The following is a 24,797-nucleotide window of genomic DNA, read 5'->3' on the forward strand; positions in this document are numbered from 1 at the left end:
ATGATATATTTTAATAGTAACAAGAATTAAGATTAGATTACTTTGCTAATGAGAGTATATTTTGGATACAAATTAACAACAACTGCATTTCAGCCTGTTAGGACTATAATAATTATCAGTTTTGATGTATTTCTGGCACATAAGGCAATGTGAACTATTTTTACTGTATATATTAATGCATAGCATAATCTCTTTGCAGTGAGGCATAATATGAGGAGTTAATGAATTTGATTTTATTTTTTTCCATGTATTCAAGTACCTTAAGTTCCTGCCAAATTTTCCTCCAGGAGCAATGCGGAATTGTAAAGTCTCACATACACAATAAACTCCTCTCCACATAGTGCCATATTTTGTGGACTATAAGACGCATTTGAAAAATTGCCTCTAAAATTCAGGTTTCTGTTATACTCAAAATTAATAGAAAAATGTGCAGTGTTTGATTTAAAATTCCAGCCAGTCTTAAAAATGGCAATATGTTCGATGCAGCAGGAAAAAACGATCTACAATCAAACAACTGCGCCAGTGGATAAAACAGTTGTAGTCTAAGAGCAAGAGAAGACATTATTGTTACGTCTTTCAGGAAGTGCAGCTTACGTAACACTCTTGACAGCAGTAAGGACCATCCTATATATGAGGAGGACAATGGTAATGATGAACAGGAGAAAGAGGAGGAGGAGGAGGAGGAGGAAGAACAATAACAACAAAATTCAGATGACGATTTTCAGGCATTTTAAAGGGTTCAGTTTTATCAACTAAGAATTTCTTTTCGTCTGGTTTGCATAGTAATAATAAAAATGGTAAAGATGTTATTTAAAAAAGTTGGTTAAAAATTAAGGCCATCTCATAGTCTGTAAAATACGGTATGTATAGACATAAGTTTATTAAAGTTTTAAATAATAATGAGGTAATTTGGCTGTTAAGCACTACAGCAGTGTCAACAGCTAACCAGTGATTAATGGTGCTGTGTGGTTTACTTATTTCCAGTATGGACTCAAGAACGGGAGGGGGGGAGGGGGTACAAGGTATAAATTGATGATACAAAAACGATGCCAAAAAAATAGAAAGCTGGAGCTGTTATAAGCAGGGCATCAGCCAGAGTGAAAGAGGCTCCTCGAAATCAAACACACGAAGTAACTGGAGAGAGATTCGCATCCTGTTATTCTTGACCCCGGCACAAAGGGTGAAGTCTCCAAAGGACTATCATGGTAATGAATATAGTATTATTGCTACACTGTTGCATGCTGGCTTCCCTTATGAAAGTAGGCAGATCTAGTCTTGACAAGAAAAACGAACACAGAGCTTTAAAAATACCAACCCACATCCTACCACAGAACTAAATTTACTGCCCAAAATTTTGCTTCTTCACTAGGTAAAAATACTTATTTATACTGGATTTGTTTCATCTAACTTCTATATCTTAGTTATTAAAGTTCACAAATAGATTTTGAAACATACCATGTACTGCCTTCCTGGCTGCTTTTCATCGTATAACACCCATGAATCACCTTCCTGTGGGAAACAACCAAGAGCCTGGTGCAGCACACTTTCCATCCACGTGCGCAATGGACTCTGGGTCAGGTATCGTCGATAATCAAGTAATGACTCGAGAAGCCTTGAAATTAACATCAATATGAAGTAGCTGGTAATACAAAAGTGTAAATTCACACAAATAACAAGAATTTCTCTTACATTTTGCCAAAATTGGGTTGGTTTGGCAGTTCTTTTGGTGGTTGTTTGGGAGGCTTCTTTTTTTGGTTTTTCTGTTTCCTAAGTAACAGAAACATATGAAGAAACTGGATAATATCAAACTTTACACATATACGGAAAGTTTAAACTAAAATATGAAGAATTTAACAAACAATCCTGCTTTTGAATGTCACACTGGGGCAATCAGCTGGACAAAGCAAATGCAGGTCATTTTCTGAAATTGTCTTATCAAAAATATCTGGCATTAACAGATTTCAAAAACTATTTGTTCCCCTATCAATATTCAGTGCACATTTGCTTCCAACAGCAGCTTCAAATAATAGAACTATAATATGACAGGGAATATAACAACAAATTCAACAACAAGAGAAACATTCAATATTTCTACAAACATTTCTCCCAGGATCAACTTCCTCAATTACACAAGATGGCTGCAGGTATAATATCAAAGTTGCACTCCACCTACATCTAAACAATTGTTTTCAACAATGATGAACAATAACATAAATATGAGAAACTCATTTTCAGACCTTAAAATAATGTTGTTGTTGTTGTGGTCTTCAGTCCTGAGACTGGTTTGATGCAGCTCTCCATGCTACTCTATCCTGTGCAAGCTTCTTCATCTCCCAGTACCTACTGCAACCTACATCCTTCTGAATCTGCTTAGTGTATTGATCTCTTGGTCTCCCTCTACGATTTTTACCCTCCACGCTGCCCTCCAATGCTAAATTTGTGATCCCTTGATGCCTCAAAACATGTCCTACCAACCGATCCCTTCTTCTAGTCAAGTTGTGCCACAAACTTCTCTTCTCCCCAATCCTATTCAATACCTCCTCATTAGTTACGTGATCTACCCACCTTATTTTCAGCATTCTTCTGTAGCACCACATTTCGAATGCTTCTATTCTCTTCTTGTCCAAACTGGTTATCGTCCATGTTTCACTTCCATACATGGCTACACTCCATACAAATACTTTCAGAAACGACTTCCTGACACTTAAATCAATACTCGATGTTAACAAATTTCTCTTCTTCAGAAACGATTTCCTGGCCATTGCCAGTATACATTTTATATCCTCTCTACTTCGACCATCATCAGTTATTTTACTCCCTAAATAGCAAAACTCCTTTACTACTTTAAGTGTCTCATTTCCTAATCTAATCCCCTCAGCATCACCCAATTTAATTTGACTACATTCCATTATCCTCGTTTTGTTTTTGTTGATTTTCATCTTATATCCTCCTTTCAAGACACTGTCCATTCCGTTCAACTGCTCTTCCAAGTCCTTTGCTGTCTCTGACAGAATTACAATGTCATCGGCGAACCTCAAACTTTTTACTTCTTCTCCATGAATTTTAATACCTACTCCGAATTTTTCTTTTGTTTCCTTTACTGCTTGCTCAATATACAGATTGAATAACATCGGGGAGAGGCTACAACCCTGTCTCACTCCTTTCCCAACCACTGCTTCCCTTTCATGCCGCTCGACTCTTGTAACTGCCATCTGGTTTATGTACAAATTGTAAATAGCCTTTCGCTCCCTGTATTTTACCCCTGCCACCTTCAGAATTTGAAAGAGATTATTCCAGTTAACGTTGTCAAAAGCTTTCTCTAAGTCTACAAATGCTAGAAACGTAGGTTTGCCTTTCCTTAATCTTTCTTCTAAGATAAGTCTTAAGGTTAGTATTGCCTCACGTGTTTCAACATTTCTACGGAATCCAAACTGATCTTCCCCGAGGTCTGCTTCTACCAGTTTTTCCATTCGTCTGTAAAGAATTCGCGTTAGTATTTTGCAGCTGTGACTTATTAAACTGATAGTTCGGTAATTTTCACATCTGTCAACACCTGCTTTCTTTGTGATTGGAATTATTATATTCTTCTTGAAGTCTGTGGGTATTTCGCCTGTCTCATACATCTTGCTCACCAGATGGTAGAATTTTGTCATGACTGGCTCTCCCAAGGCCATCAGTAGTTCTAATGGAATGTTGTCTACTCCCGGGGCCTTGTTTCGACTCAGGTCTTTCAGTGCTCTGTCAAACTCTTCACGCAGTATCCTATCTCCCATTTCATCTTCATCTACATCCTCTTCCATTTCCATAATATTATCCTCAAGTACATCGCCCTTGTATAAACCCTCTATATACTCCTTCCACCTTTCTGCCTTCCCTTCTTTGCTTAGAACTGGGTTGCCATCTGAGCTCTTGATATTCATACAAGTGGTTCTCTTCTCTCCAAAGGTCTCTTTAATTCTCCTGTAGGCAGTATCTATGTTACCCCTAGTGAGACAAGCCACTACATCCTTACATTTGTCCTCTAGCCATCCCTGCTTAGCCATTTTGCACTTCCTGTCGATCTCATTTTTGAGACGTTTGTATTCCTTTTTGCCTGCTTCATTTACTGCATTTTTATATTTTCTCCTTTCATCAATTAAATTCAATATTTCTTCTGTTACCCAAGGATTTCTATTAGCCCTCATCTTTTTACCTACTTGATCCTCTGCTGCCTTCACTACTTCATCCCTCAGAGCTACCCATTCTTCTTCTACTGTATTTCTTTCCCCCATTCCTGTCAATTGTTCCCTTATGCTCTCCCTGAAACTCTGTACAACCTCTGGTTCTTTCAGTTTATCCAGGTCCCATCTCCTTAAATTCCCACCTTTTTGCAGTTTCTTCAGTTTCAATCTGCAGCTCATAACCAATAGATTGTGGTCAGAATCCACATCTGCCCCTGGAAATGTCTTACAATTTAAAACCTGGTTCCTAAATCTCTGTCTTACCATTATGTAATCTATCTGATACCTTTTAGTATCTCCAGGATTCTTCCAGGTATACAACCTTCTTTCATGATTCTTGAACCAAGTGTTAGCTATGATTAAGTTATGCTCTGTGCAATATTCTACAAGGCGGCTTCCTCTTTCATTTCTTCCCCCCAATCCATATTCACCTACTATGTTTCCTTCTCTCCCTTTTCCTACTGACGAATTCCAGTCACCCATGACTATTAAATTTTCGTCTCCCTTCACCACCTGAATAATTTCTTTTATCTCGTCATACATGTCATCAATTTCTTCATCATCTGCAGAGCTAGTTGGCATATAAAATTACAATAATACTGCACGCTATATCTATAATGCACACAAACACGCTTAGAAAACATAAAAAGCAACAACAACGAGAGTGTGAGAGTTGATCACAAATCATTACACATGACGACTTCAACTGGCAGCATGGAACAGAATGTGACTTTCATGTGAACAGCAACAGTGGAGTGGGGAAGGGAGAGGGTCAGTACGAGTACTGGTGAGGGGCAAGAAGTGTGGAAGGACTACAGACTGCCAGTCATCGGGAGGTGTTAGGGGGAAGGAATTGCCACTCACCCCCCAGACACTAAGCATGGCAGACTAGTCGTCGTGTTTCTCTCTCCCAGACCCTGCTATCCCTCCCCCTTTCCAACTTCCAACCCCACACCATATTGTTGCTATTCAGGATAATTGCATTCCGGTACGAGCCGCTGGTGGAAGCGGTTATGTGTGCATGAGGTGGGCTTGCTTTTTTTTTGTGTGTGTGTGTGTGTGTGTGTGTGTGTGTGTGTGTGTGTGTGTTCTTTGCTGAATAAGGCTTTGGCCCGAAAATGAACTGTTAATGTTTAACATATTTTCATTGTGCTTATCTGACACTCAAAGGGTCATCTTTATGTCATCTGTCTATCCTTCATATTGTTCAGTTTTTTGTTTAATTTTTGGCAGTGTAACCTCATTTACAGTGACTTACACATTTGTTGTTGCAGAAGTAATTAGCCAGAGAAATATCCAGTGTCCTCTTTCTAGTCTCTCACTTGTGAGGAATTCTTCATTAGTCTTGTAGTGACACTGACTCACATGGGACTTTATTTTTGTCCCATAATAAGTACCTTGGCATGATAAGGTCCAGGATATGTGGCGGCCATTTGAACAGTTGTATGTTGCTGAACCACATTCACTAAAAAGGCCACGAAATAGTTCATCTGCTGACCTCTATCCTGCTGTAACCACATGATCCACAGTTCCTTTGTATCCAACCCAATATTAACCATATTTGCAACATGACCAATTATGAATTTCCATTGATGCACTCTTTAAAATAAATAGTTTGAACATGTATTGTGATGACATCAAGGCCCACATCGTGAGGTGCATTTCTTTCCAAATCTTGCACATAATGGAAATTTTCCTCACACTAGAAAACCATATTCCCTTTTGTAATCTGTAATATATGGTGCATTGGGCAGAAAACTAACACCCTTGAGCTACATGTGGCATTTGGAAATTGTGCCAACAAAGCACAGAAGGCTGGAAGTTGCTACTCTGTATCATTGTCAGATAATTCATTCACAAACACTGGTCTAAATCCTATCATTTTTTAAATGCAGTCATGTGTCGTTGGCTATAGTACTTTAATTTCACCTGTTCCTTTGCGCATGAATTTAAATGGAGACTGCTAGTGGCATATATTGCCTTTCAGGTTTTCTTACTGTCACACATTGCCTCTCTCGTTTTCTTACATCCACAGCATGGCCTGTCTTTTACACTGCCCTAAATTAAAACATGTTTCTCCCAATCAGTGACTTCAAAACAGGGATCCTAATAAAAAAACCTATTTATTTGCACAATAGTACAGGTTCAGGAGGGGCAGGGTCGGATGGGCGCTTCTCAGATACACTGTATACATAATGCTTTTTGAACTTCATACTAAATCTATTAACACTTTGCAAGTAACTACAATTTTGAATGCTTTGTTTCAATAATACAGCTAATTCATTTTTCAGCTCACCTGAAATTAGGTTGTCGTGTACCCACTTTAACTTTAACAAATGCAGGACTTTCACATGGCTCAACCTACATAGAAAAAGACACAATGCTATAATAACTATTTATATTGCAACCATCTAATATAAAAATTTGGAAACTATCTTACACCAAAAGCCCAGAAACAGAAGTTTGCTTTAAATAGCTAAAAATAATTTTGTATGACTTCCCAATATGTTCACTTGGCATGCACACATTATTTCACTGCCATAAACGATTACATATTTTAACAAATGTAGGATGAATATGTTGGTTTATCAATGCACATTTACAAACAAATAGTTGAATTATGAAAGGCACTTAGTGTGTTTTTAATAGCTATAGTTGTGGTAGTTGTAATAAGAGTCTTTTGAAAAACAAAGTATTTAATTATGAGGAGGCTAAGTTTCTGGATAGTACTTACCTTCACTAGAAGCAAAATCCTACTACTGTCAATAGGCACATAAAAGAAAAAGTAAAACTTATCCTAGATTTAAGAACTATTAGTTCTCTCATCAAGGGTAGGTTCAGGAAGTTTGTAAAGTAAGGGCAGGCCACTCAGACCTCACAAGGACAAGCACCCGCCTGCAGTGAGCATGAGGACTTTCTGATGCCTTCTTCTTCTTATTCTCACAACATGCGCTGCTCTCACCCTGGGATCTGAGTGACTTGCCCCTCCTTTTCAACGTTCTCCATCATACATGCGTGAGGCGCGCGCACACACACACACACACACACACACACACACACACACACACACACACACACAAGGAGGGAGTGGTGGTGAGGGGGGGGGGGAGACATAGAGGAACAGTAGCTTCAAAATTACCTCAACAAATTATGACAGAAAGACAAAGTGGAAAATTCCTGTCAAATCTTCAGCTCAACAACAGAATATCATTAACATCCTAAGGTTGCATTCACAATGGCACTGAAACAGCCACACCAGATGCTGTTTCCAGAAGTTGCCCACAATGCGTCCAACCTCCATCATCAGTTTTTGGAGGGACCAAAGGGGTTAGATTTTAACCTACTCAGGTGGAATGGACACCATGCTGCCTCTGTGCTCACAGATGAGAGCAGCACTGCAGCTCCTCCTATTACAAAAATGCTCAATGCATTGAAATAACGTATACCCATCTCAGAAAGAACATGGTGTTTACCTCACACTCTCAACATAACATAAAACATCTTTCTCACTTGAATGGATTGTTTTTTGAGGTTATAACTGAAGCCTTAAATTTCCAATAAAATTGTGATTTCAGTCCACAGATTCAAAGCTATATCCTGATTATGGTATTTTTCACTCTCAGGGTACCACAAATCACTCCTTTCTTGGACTAATGTTATCCATTTCTCACAGTTCATATTTCATGTGCAAGAATGTCGACTGATTCAGATCAGTTTGTTTTCTTTGCTTGAATGTCACCAATTGTTATATGAAGTCTGTATATTTGGTGATGAGATCAGCTGTGTTGTGACCACGAACACAATGGCACACTGATTTTAAAAGCTCAGCTACCTTTGGCTGATGTCAGTCATTGACAGAATCCACCAATGTGAGTGGCACTGTGACCACAGCCTTAACAGAAAAACATATCTGAGAAACGATTTGATTTTTGTGAAAGAGCTTGTAATTTATTTGTTACTGAACTGTGATTGAGATGCCACGTTAGATATCTATGTCATGCCAGACCTAGATTTTAGACAATTTTAATTTTTAACGTAAATTATTCTAGATTAGTTTTCTGAACACTGTGTATTTAAAATATAGACATTTGTTTGCTTTCTCGAGGCTGTACATATGGAGGCCACTGTAAAGGACATTGTCTAATAAAAACCACTTTAAAATCATTGAAACAGAAAAAAAACATTAACCATATTCAATTAACATTTGACAATTAGAGTAAAAGATATTGTGTTATATTTGAATTGCCACACACAAAAGTTCATAATTTCAAAAAAAATACACGACAGTTCAATATTTCAAAAAAATAATCACATCCACATTTAATCTGCTGTAGTGTTTTCCTGTTTACTTCAGATGATTAGAAGTAAGCCAAGTCACTACTTTTCATTTAATGCTTTAAGCACACGAGTTTTCGTTACTTCACATAATACAAAACTCACAGACTAAACCATTACCAACGGAGCTTCTCCACACGTACTGTCTCATTTGTATGACTGCTGTGGCTGCATCTGTCTGCAATGCTGTTGCATTAACTGTAAACTACCGTATTTATCCAATTATAAGACGAGATTTTTTTTTCCCCAAACTCATTTAAAAAATATTGGGTCATTTTACATTCATACATTAAACTACTGATGCAGAGATCACCATTTTTACATTGTATATCTGATTTGCTAAGAGTTCTAGATACCGAACTACCACTTCCTGCCAGTTTAGCACAACAAACCATACCGAAAATGACACATTTTGAAGAGATCTTAATTTCTGTGTATCATTTACATGGCATACTTTTGTAATATATAAGTACAAGAACAGAGATCTTGAAGCATAGCATATGTTAGCTTCATAAGCAATGACGTAAAGATGGTGACTCTCTCATTTGTTTCTGTAATGGAATCACAGAACAGGACTTGTCAGCCAATCATATCATACAACACTGCACATCAGCACCAATAAATTAAAGATGGTTAAAACTTTGAACACCAAGCAATAGCAAACCTCGAGCTGCAACCCTTCGTGAAAAGACTGCACCCAGGTATAGGTCAGACCACGATTTTCTCGACATGCGAACCACCTACCCTCAAAAAACTGGACTCATTTCCAATGTGAACAATGCATGAACATCCCGTGATCTACCATTGACTGTTACTGCCTTCTGTAGTCAGCTCTAGGATTATTTTGAAACAAACATTAGTGAAAGTAATAGTGCTGCCATCAATGACTGAGCCAATATGACTGCACTGACATAATTCTGTGCATTTACTTGTCATGTTTTGCAGTTTGCTGTAATTCTGCTACAAATATGTCATGTTTGTTGAGAGAGTAAGAAATTTTGGAAGCTGCAGAGGAAGAAATTGCTAAATGACTCACCTCGCACTTTTTTCTTGGAAGAATAATTATACTTTCTGTCATCATTATTTCAAAATTTGTAATCTATCAATGAACTAAGTTAAATATGAAAATTAACATTTAAGCTTGGCCCTTTTTAGCATGCATTACTCTTGAAGATACATCAATTACATATGTGCCAGTAATGCTTTAAACAGGTTGTTTGGAATAGAATACCAGGCTTTTGTGTAACACAAGGAAAATGTTGGTGCTAGATTATTTCAGAGGCCACCTCATCCAGAAAGTTAAGGATCTGATAGCAAAGTACAATACACATCTTGTAACAATTTCTGATGGTATGATCTCAAAACTTCAGTAAATGATGTTGTTGGGAATAGGCCTTTTAAGGTTCACCTGTGACAGCTTTACAGTGAGTGGCTCCTTCAAGGAAACCATGACCTCACACCAGGTGGGAAGTTGAAAAAACCCTCAATCTCCACACTTTGCCAGTGGATCCTTACTGCCTGCAGCAGAATTTTAAGCGAATCTATTATGAAAGGATTCAAAAAGTGCTGCATGTCCAACACTACGGGTGGCTCAGAAAATGACGTACGTTGGGAGGAGTGTCAGGAAGGAAGAAATACCACCAATCTTACAAATGAAGATAGTGATATCAGCGATGATGATGATGATGATGGTGATGACACTGATTAAAAATTTGATACCACAGAGGTTATTTTCGTCAAAGTTGGGACTGCCCCATTCCAGATATGAACCGCGACAGGAAACTAGGGTTAGTGAGTCGAGCTCTCTCTAATTGCTATGTGCTAAAAGCTGGACTGCTACATTCTGGGCACCAACAGACCATACAAAAATGTATGTGGAAGCATACAACAGAAACTACAATCAACCAAAATCTTGCAATGTGTTCTAACTGCTGGGCTACAGTGGTTTATATTATAGTTTCACGAGTCCATCATTCCTGCAATTAGCCCAATATTCAATAGGTTCCCTGCATGCAAGAAAAATAATGTGGCAGGAAAAGTGTATCATTTCAAATTAACCCACTGTAAACTGCCCTCAAGTCATGGAAAATGTTACAGAATACAAACAATGCACATATGAACTCAGCCAAGAAATTTAAACATACAGTACTCAGAAATTATTAAGAACACACCTGAAGAAACTGGCAATGCCACACAGTAATTAATGAAATCATTGCCAGAAGTTTTTAATGACTATTGTAACACATAAATAAAACAAATGCAATTGAAAAGGCATATGAAGATAATTTATTGAAAGTTTGTGTCTTAAGTAATACAAACCTGAATCAGATTACGAATGAAGGGCAGCTTTATTACAATGTCAACATCAAATTCTGTTGGTTTCCCAACTTTAAGCCCATCCCAGTAACTACCAGCAAAAAATATTCTCTGGTAACACTCATTAAACTTCTTGTCCTTTTCTTTCATTTTCTGAATGATACAATCCAAAACCTGGGGGGGAAAAAAAAAAAAAATCTGTGTTCACTGGAACAAGCATGATTCATATACTAAGCAAAACTGCCTGCAATGAACAAGAGGACTAGATGCTGCTCACTCTGCTCTTCTTCAGTGTGGCACACTTTTATCATTCCTTACAACACGAAAACTGAACTGTTTAGATGTGTCTTCCCCACACATGTTTAAAAGGGCCTTGCCCTCCCTCAATCAGTGATATCTGGAATTTTGTCTCCTGAAGATAACTAATAGAGCAATCACTGATCTCCTTGTAATTTTAACATTATGTAGTATGTAATGCTATGTTACAGTTAGCTCTTGTTCTATAATTTTCTGCAAATAAATATGAAAGACATTCATAAATGTGATTCTCTTGTATAATCGGAACACTGTACTTTATCATACACATTCTATGATGACAGATTTCTTGCTTCACTTTTTCCTTAATACAATCTGTACATTAAAAATGGTAATAACTTCCAATACATATTATACGCAAAATTTGAGAGATTAATTTGAAGTTGTGAACAAAACAGAAAAAAATGCAACTTTTTACTTAATAGCTTACTTGCATTTCTCAGGACTTTTAAAGCACCTTACCGTTCTGAACTCAGCTCCATACTTTTTCATATCGTCATCATTTAATGAAACATAATGTTTATTTATATATTCCAACAGTGCATTAGCACGTCCAAGTGAACTTCGGGACCGCATGAGATCTGGAGAACAAGAAATTAATGTAAGATTTTTTTTATATTAGTAGTGTAGTTACTTAGGAACCACATCATTTCAAACTGGTGTGCGCCTTAATTCTACCTCCATTTCTTGTTTTAGACAGACTTCTCAAACTAAGCAACTGCACATAGATTATTTCCGTCTAATAAACTACAATGAAATAAATATTATTTTATTTTTTTCTACCCTTAGTGTGTTCCAAATTATGAATATATATCAATCTCTCTCTCTCTCTCTCTCTCTCTCTCTCTCTCTCTCTCTCTCTCTCTCTCTCTCTCTCTGTTGTAATGGAAAAGCATCTGGACAGAGAGAAAAAACTACTTGTCAAAACAGCTCAAACAATCGAAAATTCAGGAGGAAATGTAATAATATTATGAGAAGGAAAGCTGCTACTCACCATATACCCGAGCTGCTGAGTTGCAGATAGGCACAACAAAAAGACTCACAATTATAGCTTTTGGCCACTAAGGCCTTCGTCAACAAAACACACACACACACACACACACACTAACACACTAACACACACACACACACACACTAACACATCACACACTAACACATCACACATCGAGTTGTGTGTGTGAGTTGAGTTTGCACGCGCGCGCACTTGTGTGTGTATATGTGTCTGTTATTAATGAAGGCCTTAATGGCCAAAAGCTATAATTGTGAGAGTCTTTTTATTGTGCCTATCCAACTCAACATCTCAGCTACATTGTGAGTAGCAACTTTCCCCCTCATAATATTGTCATAACGGCTGCTGCACAGGAAGGCACTCCGAACAACATACACCAAACACATTTAAAACATAAACCTACAAACCCTGTCATAGTGATCCCATCCCAGAACTCCAGTATAACTTCCAATCACTACTCAAATCCTAACACACATTCCAGAATCTCCCCCCCCCCCCTCCAAAAAAAACCATCTCCTTTTTCTCCACAATGACTCCCTACCCCCAACCCCCCACATTCTACACACTTTCCAAAACCCGTAAACCCTACAACCCTGGACACCCCAATGTAGCTGGTTACTTGCACTCCCATCAAAAGACTCTCTGCTCTTTTAGACCAACATCTCCAATCTAGCATCTCATATTAAAGATACAAACCACTTCTTTCACTGACTCAACCATACCCACAACATTATCACCCAGATCCATAATCGTCGCTGCTAACAATATCTCACTATTCATCAACATTCCCTATGCCCATGGCCTTGTCGCTACTGATGACTGCCTCTCCCAATGTCTTTCCAGCTCCAAACTCACAGCCTCATACTTGGTACATCTAGGTAATCTTACACGTAACTACTATGAAGCAGGTTGGATCCCACCAACCTACTTTGAGTACACCCCTATATCAAATATTAAGGTCCATATAAAATTTTTCCTCACTTTTTTCCCCAGCACATTATGTAAATTGTCAAAATTGTAGAAACAAATTCCCACCCATAAACTTTATTGTTCAGCTATTCAGTTTGTTGTCCTAATCACAATAAGATAATTCATTCATCAGAAATGATGGCAATCAAAAGTTACTGCAATTATGAAAATTCATACATCCACCTAAAGGGAAAATCATATGTGTTAATACGCAAATTTGGCAGGAAAGGTCACTTTCAAATTAAAGAGCTTTTTTCTTCTTTTCCGTAACGCATTTATGTTAGCCCCAACTTAACTAGTTTAAAATTAGGTTTCCACCTAATCAAAACTTTCATTGCCAATTATAGCCAAACCACTGTAAATTTCCAGGATCTGATGATATACTTTGGATTATCTGATTTTTTCAAAACCAATGATGCCCCTGCCAATGAGAAAGAGTTGCTAATTAAAATATTTCAACACACAAGATGTATCTCATGGTCATAAACCTGGGATTCCCATTGCGTAGGCATAAATTTGTATTGCATACTTTATTAGCTACTACAAACAGCATTATAGTGGCCAAGATAGACACGAAGCCCATGCCTACTACAGTAGTACAAGTTTATATGCCAACTAGCTCTGCAGATGACGAAGAAATTGAAGAAATGTATGATGAAATAAAAGAAATTATCCAGATTGTGAAGGGAGACGAAAATTTAATAGTCATGGGTGACTGGAATTCGAGTGTAGGAAAAGGGAGAGAAGGAAACATAGTAGGTGAATATGGATTGGGGGACAGAAATGAAAGAGGAAGCCGCCTGGTAGAATTTTGCACAGAGCACAACATAATCATAGCTAACACTTGGTTCAAGAATCATGAAAGAAGGTTGTATACCTGGAAGAATCCTGGAGATACTAAAAGGTATCAGATAGATTACATAATGGTAAGACAGAGATTTAGGAACCAGGTTTTAAATTGTAAGACATTTCCAGGGCAGATGTGGACTCTGACCACAATCTATTGGCTATCAACTGTAGATTAAAACTTAAGAAATTGCAAAAAGGTGGGAATTTAAGGAGATGGGACCTGGATAAACTGACTAAACCAGAGGTTGTACAGAGTTTCAGGGAGAGCATAAGGGAACAATTGACAGGAATGGGGGAAAGAAATACAGTAGAAGAAGAATGGGTAACTCTGAGGGATGAAGTAGTGAAGGCAGCAGAGGATCAAGTAGGTAAAAAGACGAGGGCTAGTAGAAATCCTTGGGTAACAGAAGAAATATTGAATTTAATTGATGAAAGGAGAAAATATAAAAATGCAGTAAATGAAGCAGGCAAAAAGGAATACAAACGTCTCAAAAAATGAGATCGACAGGAAGTGCAAAATGGCTAAGCAGGCATGGCTAGGGGACAAATTTAAGGATGTAGAGGCTTATCTCACTAGGGGTAAGATAGATACAGCCTACAGGAAAATTAAAGAGACCTTTGGAGAAAAGAGAACCCCTTGTATGAATATCAAGAGCTCAGATGGCAACCCAGTTCTAAGCAAAGAGGGGAAAGCGGAAAGGTGGAAGGAGTATATTGAGGGTCTATACAAGGGCGATGTACTTGAGGACAATATTATGGAAATGGAAGAGGAGGTAGATGAAGATGAAATGGGAGATAGGATACTGCGTGAAGAGTTTGACAGAGCACTGAAAGATCTGAGTCGAAACAAGGCCCCGGGAACAGACAACATTCCATTGGAACTACTGACGGCCTTGGGAGAGCCAGTTCTGACAAAACTCTACCATTCGGTGAGCAAGATGTATGAGACAGACGAAATACCCTCAGACTTCAAGAAGAATATAATAATTTCAATCACAAAGAAAGCAGGTGTTGACAGATGTGAAAACTACCGAACTATCAGTTTAATAAGCCACAGCTGCAAAATACTAACGCGAATTCTTTACAGACGAATGGAAAAAAATGGTAGAAGCCGACCTTGGGGAAGATCAGTTTGGATTCCGTAGAAATGTTGGAACACGTGAGGCAATACTGACCTTACGACTTATCTTAGAAGAAAGATTAAGGAAAGGCAAACCTACGTTTCTAGCATTTGTAGACTTAGAGAAAGCTTTTGACAATGTTGACTGGAATACTCTCTTTCAAATTCTAAAGGTGGCAGGGGTAAAATACAGGGAGCGAAAGGCTATTTACAATTTGTGCAGAAATCAGATGGCTGTTATATGAGTCGAGGGGCATGAAAGGGAAGCAGTGGTTGGGAAAGGAGTGAGACAGGGTTGTAGCCTCTCTCCGATGTTATTCAATCTGTATATTGAGCAAGCAGTAAAGGAAACAAAAGAAAAATTTGGAGTAGATATTAAAATCCAGGGAGAAGAAATAAAAACTTTGAGGTTCGCCGATGACATTGTAATTCTGTCAGAGACAGCAAAGGACTTGGAAAAGCAGTTGAACGGAATGGACAGTGTCTTGAAAGGAGGATATAAGATGAACATCAACAAAAGTAAAACGAGGATAATGGAATGTAGTCGAATTAAGTTGGGTGATGCAGAGGGAATTAGATTAGGAAATGAGACACTTAAAGTAGTAAAGGAGTTTTGCTATTTGGGGAGCAAAATAACTTTCGAAATGTGGTGCTACAGAAGATTGTTGAAGATTAGGTGGGTAGATCACGTAACTAATGAGGAGGTGTTGAATAGGATTGGGGAGAAGAGAAGTTTGTGGCACAAAGAAGGGATCAGTTGGTAGGACATGTCCTGAGGCATCAAGGGATCACAAATTTAGCATTGGAGGGCAGCGTGGAGGGTAAAAATCGTAGAGGGAGACCAAGAGATCAATACACTAAGCAGATTCAGAAGGATGTAGGTTGCAGTAGGTACTGGGAGATGAAGAAGCTTGCACAGGATAGATTAGCATGGAGAGCTGCATCAAACCAGTCTCAGGACTGAAGACAACAACAACAACAACGTTATTAGCTGCTGTCCATACCAAATAATATACAAATAAAACTGAATAAGTAGCCTCGATTGCCAGTAAAAGATAAAAATTCCAACCCAGAAAATTTATAAGCTATTATTAATCAACCAATCTTGCATAACATTCTGGAACAAGTCTTTATAAGGCCAACAATGATGCCAAATTCAGTCGGTCTCACTTCAATTTTTGTTTAATCTGTATTCAGATCAGCATAGCTTGTTCCAAGACGTATTAAGTGCCAATATGGTCTTTGTTCACATTAGCCTCGGGACATGTTTGGACTACACAGTCAATTTATCTAATAAAAATTAAATGAACTTATTTTTTATCTACGAGCAGTGTCTCTTAAAACTGAGCGATTCTGTTTAGGCGAGTGCTACTGTTGAACATTGTGAGCTTTTGTGAATTACTTTATACAAGTGACGCAACCTCATGTCGTTTTATGTGCACTGTGTGCATTTTTATTTTGAAGATATAAGAGCAATTAAAGCTCCACATTTGACCGTACTTACTACCTGTTTGTAGAAATAATTAGAGAATGTAAGATACCTGGTCATCACTGGCATGTGTTAACGGAGAAATTAAATTTTGGTGAAATTCCCAATTTGAGCTCCTAAAGAGTCTTCCGTTATTTTATTCCAAGTTTAGATCTTACAAAAATACTTGCAGGTGGTGATTCATCAAAACAGCACAACTACCACAGGCCTATAAAACAGCAAGTAGGTCTAGTAATACGGAATTCTCTTTGAGGGAAATACATACAGATAAAGTTCCAGCATGCCAATCAACATTGTAATGGTACCTTCCTAAGTTGACCTGTTTACAGGCCATCTGGACTAAACTTTTCTAATCACCCATAATCCATGTTTGGTTCAAGTTCAATGACGTTATCTTATAATCTGAAACCAGAGTCGAGATGCACCCTATCTTCATTCCTCCACAACATCAACCCCCATGCCTACTCCTCATTTGCTACAAGTGGTCCTCCTCAGTCCAATGTGCCACATTCCTGGATATTGCCCTCCACCCCTGATAGCTCCATTCATAACTCTGTCCGTATCAATCCCACTAACCGTCAATGGTGCCTGCTTTTTGACATTGGTCATACCTTCCCAAACCAAAAATCACTCCCATATAATTTGCCCACATATAGACAGCACATCTGCGGTGACAAGAATTTCCATGTCCAGTACGCTGAAGATCGCACTAATGCCTTCACAGACGATCGCACCAATGCCTTCACGGACAGGTATTATCCTCAAAATATAGACTGCAGACAGATTTCCCACATCATATCCCTCACACACCTCCTATTTTCCAACCACCCCAAGAACAAGTTTTAAAGGAGCATCCTCATTGCCATCCAATATTGCCCTGGACTTGCCAGAGCTTCAACTGCTTACCATCATGCACAGAAATGAATCCTACCAAGAATTCTTCCCCATTGTCCCTAAAGTAATATTCCACCATGTACTCAATCTATGGAATATCCTAATTCATCCTTATCATACATCCACCTCCAATCTCTAGCCACATGAGTCACATCCCAGTGGAAGACCCAGTTTCCAGATACATCTGATACATCCACCCAGCCACCGTAGTCCAGTTCTGTCACAGACTTTTACTATCCCATCAGAGCCAACTGTGAAAGCATGAAATCAGTCACGAAATATTCCAGAACTACTGCAATTTCTGCACAGCACTATATGTGGGCATTACCATTGACCAAATGTCCAACTGAAAAAATGGTCACTGTTATATCGTTGCCCAGAGCAGAGTTCACCACCCAAAGGTGGACCCACATCCCTCCTGCATCAGGATCCTAACTTCACTCATACTGCAGCAAAACCCTCTCCCTGCAATCTCCCCTTCCTCCGTTCTGTCATTCCCTCCCAATACACTATTCACATCATCATCACCATCATGCACTGCACAAACTCAGCAGTGCTGGTCCCCATATCACATTCCTACCTCATGTGACTGCCACATTTCCCTCCCAGGAGTCAACTACTCTTCCGTAACCTTCAATCCCATTGCTTGGATTATCTCTGTTCTCACACACTCCACCTGACAGATCCCTTCATCCCAGTCAAGTTGCAAAAAAACTGCAGATTTGGCACAGAATGCTCAGGCAAAGAGTTTGGGCAGAGATGTCAGTCGAGGCGGAAGTACAGAGGCAAAGATGTTGTTAAATGACAAGTGAGGTATGAGCAGCAGCAACTTGATTTAGTGGAGGTTGAGGCCTGGTGGGTAACGGGAAGAGAGGATATATTGAAGGGCAAGTTCCCATCTCCGGAGTTCTGATAGGTTGGTGTTAGTGGGAAGTATCCAGATAACCCGGACGGTGTAACACTGTGCCAAGATGTGCTGGCCGTGCACCAAGGCATGTTTAGCCACAGGGTGATCCTCATTACCAACAAACACTGTCTGCCTGTGTCCGTTCATGGAATGGACATTTTGTTGCTGGTCATTCCCACATAGAAGGCTTCACAGTGTAGACACGTCAGTTGGTAAATCACGTGGGTGCTTTCACACGGGGTTCTGCCTTTGATCGTGTACACCTTACGGGTTACAGGACTGGAGTAGGTGGTGGTGGGAGGGTGCATGGGACGTACCAACTGACCTGCCAACACTGTGAAGCTTTCAATGTGGGAATGGCCAGCAACAAACTGTCCATTCGCATGAACGGACACAGGCAGACAGTGTTTGTTGGTAATGAGGATCCCTTACCTCAGTTGCCAATTTATAGGGAACTTAACAAATTTGCTACTTTTAGAACTTCTCTAAGACTTTTTTTTAATTACTTGTTCTAATGTCATTAACAAATGGTGCACCTAAAATGCTCCAAGTATAGTATCTATACACGGTGGTCTATTGATCGTAACCGGGCCAAATACCTCACGAAAAAAGCGTCAAACGAAAAAACTACAAAGAACAAAACTTGTCTAGCTTGAAGGGGGAAACCAGATGGCGCTATGGTTGGCCCGCAAGATGGCGCTGCCATAGGTCAAACGGTAATGTATCACGAAGCAAATACCGTCCACACTGGCCGAATGTTACATGATACCACGTACTTACATGTTTGTGACTATTACAGTGCCACGTATCAAAAAGCGAAAAAAGTGGTCCAACTAAAACATTCATATTTCTTTATTACTACACGAATATGTAATAAAAATGGGGGTTCCTATTTAAAAAACTGCAGTTGATATCCGTTTGACCTAGCGGGTCAACCATAGCGCCATCTGGTTTCCCCCTTCAAGTTAGACGAGTGTTGTTCTTTGTAGTTTTTTTGTTTGATGCTTATTTCGTGAGATATTTGGCCCGGTCACTATCAGTGGACCATGCTGTATATCCATGTAGACAATACACAACTTCTTATAATTTGTAGCAGGGTGTATTTCATGTACCAGAACCATTTCCCTTCTTACCCTGTCCCATTTGCAAATGGCACATGGGAAAAATATAGATTGGTACAGCTCCATAGTTCTATGATTTTTTTTTATTTTTATTTTTTATTTATTATTTTTTTTTTTTTTTTTTTTGCCACTGGGATTTCATCAGCACCTCAGCGATATTCTGACCCTTACTAAACAAACCCATGATGAAACATGCTACTTTTTTTGAATCTACTATATCTCCTATTAAATCTTCCTGAAAAAAAAAAAAATGACAATGATGATTTTGGATGTGGGTCCCCTGATGACAAATCAGCATGCCGTTCTCACAGAATGGGTGGGGAGGTGGGGGTGTGCAGGGAAGGGTGGGGGATGGCCGGGTGGGAGGGAGACGAAGGTTGTCTGCACACGCAGAGTAGTCTGTAATGCATTGAAGTCCACTTCCCCTCCCAAAGACTTTAAGGATGAGCCCCAACAGTTCACAAAATTTCAGAACCCGTGTAATAGTGGTGTCAGTACCTGCGAGGACGGTGGGCATGTCTCCAGACAAACCAAGAGCTGCCCTGGTGTCAGTATACAAGACACATGTAGCCAAAAGATGCCAATCTGAAAGTGGTACACCACAAATTTCATACGTAGTGGATTCTCCTGCCAATGGTGGGAACTGTGTGTTACAAGGCATGTCCTCTGCGCATTTTGGTGAGCAGCACTTTCTTCCATCGGTGAGGCTGGCATGAAGTTCACTGTGCCTGTGCAGTTGACCTGAGTGACCACAGTTTGTTTTCTGCCACCTTCACGCATTCTGTTTCACAATGATGGATGGTATGACTGTCAGATAATGAGATGGCAGCATGCTATGGGATGGCACATCGACATATGCTTCGTCACGGAAAACAGGTGAACAATTGGTTGTATATTCTTTTTGGGTTCCATCCATATAAAAAATGATAAAACTGTGGTACATACAGTACTTAAAAGTGACAAAAATAGGGTTGTAAAAACATAATCTGAAGGACAAGTTTTCTTGTACAGTGTCAAGCTTAAAATCACTCTGGGTTTCTACAGATGCCAAGGTAGCAATTTGTTCCCTCCCTGGTTGTGTACTCAGAGATCTGATACATTCAGATCCTTGAGACAGTAAGTAGCACATATCCCGAATGGCTTGGTCGCATGGGACTGATTCCTGAACAGACCTCAAAGTTAGCATGAACTACCACACTAAATGCCAATGACCAAGACAATGCTGAGATTTTCAGGCCTTTCAAGCTAGAAGGAGGCACCAATGAATCCAGAGTAGTGGTTCACCAACCTCTGCACATAGACTCTGAACTGGAGTGGTCCAATAGGCTCCAATTGATACCGAAATGGCCCCTTAGAGGACAGTATCTTTACATCTTGAGACAAGGAATACAGGCTGATCCATAAACCACACTCTAACCGTGATGACAAACGCCCTACAAAACTGCAAGAGGTGGAACCTGTCAGCTCCCACACCTTTCCACTGAGGTATTTCAAACTGTTCAATGGTATGAAGGTCTTTCAGGTGCATGAGCCAGGTTAATTTCAAGTCAAATAGTAGGCCCAAAAATCGAACAGTGCCATTAAAAAGTAAAATATTGTCCCCACTGTGAAATCTGGTTAGTTAAAACATTGACAAGCATGGTTAATATTGAAGCACAGCCTTCTATGGTGAAAACCTAAAACCCCTTTGTTGACCCAAACTACGTCTACATCCATATTCCGCAAGCCACCTGACAGTGTGTGGTGGAGGAAAATCAGCCTCCTGATGGTCAGCTGTGTTTGCTTTATTGTCATACGACCAGAGGAAGTGTACAAGATTACAAAGTCATCCACAAACAAAAGACTGTGGAGACAATGTCAATAATAGCAACTGCACACCGTGTGACAATGAGTACACACCTTGGGACCCCATTCTCCTGACGTAGCAATCTGACAAGGCATCACCAATGTTATATCGAAAGTACTGTCCCTGTTCATGAAGTTGGTGAAGTATGCTGAACCTCTAAGTGGTGTTGTATGCTTTTTTGAGGTCAAAAAACACACCAACCAAATGGTTTCAGCATAAGAAGGAACCATGTATTGCCATCTCCAGTAGAATTAAGTTATCAAGGGCAGAATAGTAGTGCCTGAAACCACACTCGAGCAGCACATGTGACATCGGGATTCGACTAACCAGATAAGGCGATGGTTGACAACGCATTTGAGAGTCTTACACATTCAATTTGTAAGGGCTACACTGATAACTCCTATGGTCAGTATAATTCTTGCCTGGTTTCCATAATGGAATTAACATTGCCTCCTTCCATCTCACGGGGTACTGTCCATCAAACCACATCTGATTGAAACAAGACAAGAGCTTGCCTTCAGGATCAAGGCACAGACGATGGAACATATCATAATGAATCTGATCAGGTACTGGTTCAGTGTCTCTGGTAGCGGACAAAGCTGAATCCAATTCCCATGTGGAGAATGGAGTGAAATTTAAATGAAAAAACATTGAAGAAATGAAAAATTCACAACAATTAAAATAGTAAAGAAGATTTTGATGTATTTGTCGAAGAAGAAGTATGCACAGAACACTTCAGCTAAGAATATCCAGTGCGGGGAGTATACAATTCTCACACACATCGCTGGGACGCAGATGCAGAAACCAACATACACCCGACGCTGCCGACACCAGCTGCTGTTCACCGGTGCTGACCTATCTCCACATCTGCTCACCTACGCAACGAGAATTCTACGCCGGGTGAGTGTGAAACAAAACTGGATTGTTTTAGTACAGAGTGGTACAAGGTACTGTTGAGTGAACTGTTACTGTGTAATTATCATATTTAAAGTTAGTTTTAAATGCTTACAAGAGCTAAGGCATAGAAAAGTATGGAAAATATACAACAGGTTGGGGAAACTCTAGACCCAGCTATGGCCATTAAAATTAGCAAAGAAGTGCCTGACTGGGCTGAGTTGATAAAATTAATCAAAGCTCAGAGTCTTAAGTTAAATTCATTAAGTTCTCAATTAAATGCTCAGAGTGCAACTGTAAATATTCAAACGACAAATTTTGGTTTGTTAAATGCCAAAGTAGACTATCAAAGCAAAGAATTTAGTAATCTATGTGAAGGCATGGGTGCTTTGAAGACTGAGTTTGACGCTATAAATAATAAAGTAGAGAATTTAAAAGTAGAGTTAAAGAGCGAGCTGACAAATTCTTTGACCTCTCATATAAATCATATGTTTACTGACCTTAGTCAGAAATGTTTACTGACCTTACTCAGAAACAGAATGACACCTTTCAAGATTTATCGAAAATGTTAGAACTTGACATTGAAAACAGATACAATAACGTAGAATCAGAACTCATTAAAAAGTTAGGATCTTTTGAAAATGTCTACAATATTAAATACAATGATGTAAGACAGGGAATGAATACTTTGAAAGAGAGTGTAGATAAGTATAATCATTCAGTCGCAAATTACAGGTGTCAATACCCGGGCAGGGAATGTAGAAAGGAATTTCAAAGAGAAAACAGCTAACTCTGATATTATAAATGTAAATAGTTTGGAGGAACAATTTGGGGAAATCATAGAATGAAAGGTTACAGAGAGAATAACGTCCAGGAACATATCACCTATTCCTTCTTCCGAACATAATGATACCAAGAAGGATATGGAGGGCCCGTGGAGAGAAATTAAGCTTATCCAGGACAAAGTAGAAAAAAGGGTAACTTCACCTAATGTTGTGTTAACCAGTGACTGATTTGCAATGGGGGGCTAATTCAGGTTTTTCTAGACAATTCTCAAAATGTAAGCTGGACGGAGATGAACATGCAACCCATTTGTTAAAAAGATTTAACCTAGCTTTGCCAAAAAATTGGGAAGATCCCAAGAAGACCGAATTTGCTGTGAGGTGCATTCTAGGGGAAGCCTCATAATGGGGAACAGTAAATATTGAGAATCTTTCCTCTTGGCAAGACTCAAAATAAATTTAAAGAGCCGTACTGGTCTGCCAGTGCTCAAGAAAAGTTAATATCAGATCTGTGGGACCCAAAATATTATAATAATACTTGGAGTATTATGAGGAAATATTTCGATCGGCATTTAACACGAGCAAAATGTTCAGACAAGCCAATGGAAGAAGAAGAAGAAGGAGGATAAGTATGTATTTTAACTAGATGACTGCCAATCTATGCAAGAAAATACATCTTACGTAGTGGTTCGAAAACGATAGAAGAGTTGTTGTCTTTTGTTGACACACTTGATGCAATAAATAAGGACCGCCATGAAACTTTACACCAAGGTGAAAGTTCAAACTATAAAAGAAATAGTGGAAATAATTTTAAAAAAGCACAAGGCAAACTTAGCAAAAGTACACCAGTACAATAAGAAAAGTTGTAATGACAATTATCAAAAGAAGCATTCACCTTCAAATTAAGATCCAGTAGTCGGTCAAAAATATTTACCGAGTAACCATAAAACACAGAATCCTCCAGGGACATTAACATTCTGAATTAACAGACGCAATAATGACCGTTGGATCCCGAGTTGTTTTCGGTGTTTCCTCCAAGTAGTTTCCTGCACCGAATTCCTTTAAAATCTAGAACTATTCTGTGATCTTATTGCTTATAAAACCAGATATGACTGTGACATAGAGAACAACTTAAGACAATCACAGGAAAAAAAAGTGATATCTAAATGAAATAAACTAAACAGAGTATTATATTTGTGGAAAATATAATAAGGTGTCACTAGATAAACAACTCTTATACTGCGGTGTATAGATTTTCTATTTTGTATAGAGTATTTTATACCTTTTATGAGATGTGATATATATGGAAGGGTTTGTATAAATTTTGTAAGGGGTTTCCATAGGGTTACTAGGATTTCCTTCGGGGACCACAAAGGGTGAACATGGGACAAGTCCATTCTGTAAGAGATGATTTAACACCAAACCTCCTCCGGCGTCTCACTCAAGTACCTATGGGGTTGGGATACTAGCGAAGTGGGGTGGGAAGAGTTTCCTGTCTTTGGGGCTATCTTCTTTCTCTTCTTCGATCCTAGTATCCATATCTATTTTTCCTTTCTTACTTCTCATTTGAGCACCTGTCTATTTTTTCCCTCTTTCCATATTCACAAACTTCTATTGCCGACGTCCTTCTTTACCTTTAGATAAGGAGGCTGAAGAATCAGACTACAAGAACACGCATCCACATATACACAAATATACACTTCTACACAAACACTGAATCACATAAGAGGG

At 39.0% G+C, this 24,797-nt stretch overlaps 1 protein-coding gene across 3 annotated transcripts in view; it reads right to left on the bottom strand.

The window, feature by feature from the left end:
* LOC124612712 (cyclic GMP-AMP synthase-like) overlaps positions 1-24,797 on the bottom strand; it is a 94,861-nt gene that overhangs the window by 63,542 nt on the left and 6,522 nt on the right. For 2 of the 3 annotated variants that reach the window (XM_047141065.1, XM_047141064.1), the window contains exons 2-6: positions 11,649-11,767; positions 10,875-11,045; positions 6,517-6,581; positions 1,690-1,767; positions 1,456-1,612 (exon numbers count right to left, since the gene is read on the bottom strand). In XM_047141065.1, the coding sequence (XP_046997021.1) occupies positions 1,456-1,612; positions 1,690-1,767; positions 6,517-6,581; positions 10,875-11,045; positions 11,649-11,767 (590 nt within the window). The remainder of the gene's footprint in view (positions 1-1,455; positions 1,613-1,689; positions 1,768-6,516; positions 6,582-10,874; positions 11,046-11,648; positions 11,768-24,797) is intronic. The other variant, XM_047141066.1, reaches the window with a different exon arrangement.

This window comes from Schistocerca americana, chromosome 4 (assembly GCF_021461395.2).
Source record: "Schistocerca americana isolate TAMUIC-IGC-003095 chromosome 4, iqSchAmer2.1, whole genome shotgun sequence".
NCBI classification, from domain to species: domain Eukaryota; kingdom Metazoa; phylum Arthropoda; class Insecta; order Orthoptera; family Acrididae; genus Schistocerca; species Schistocerca americana.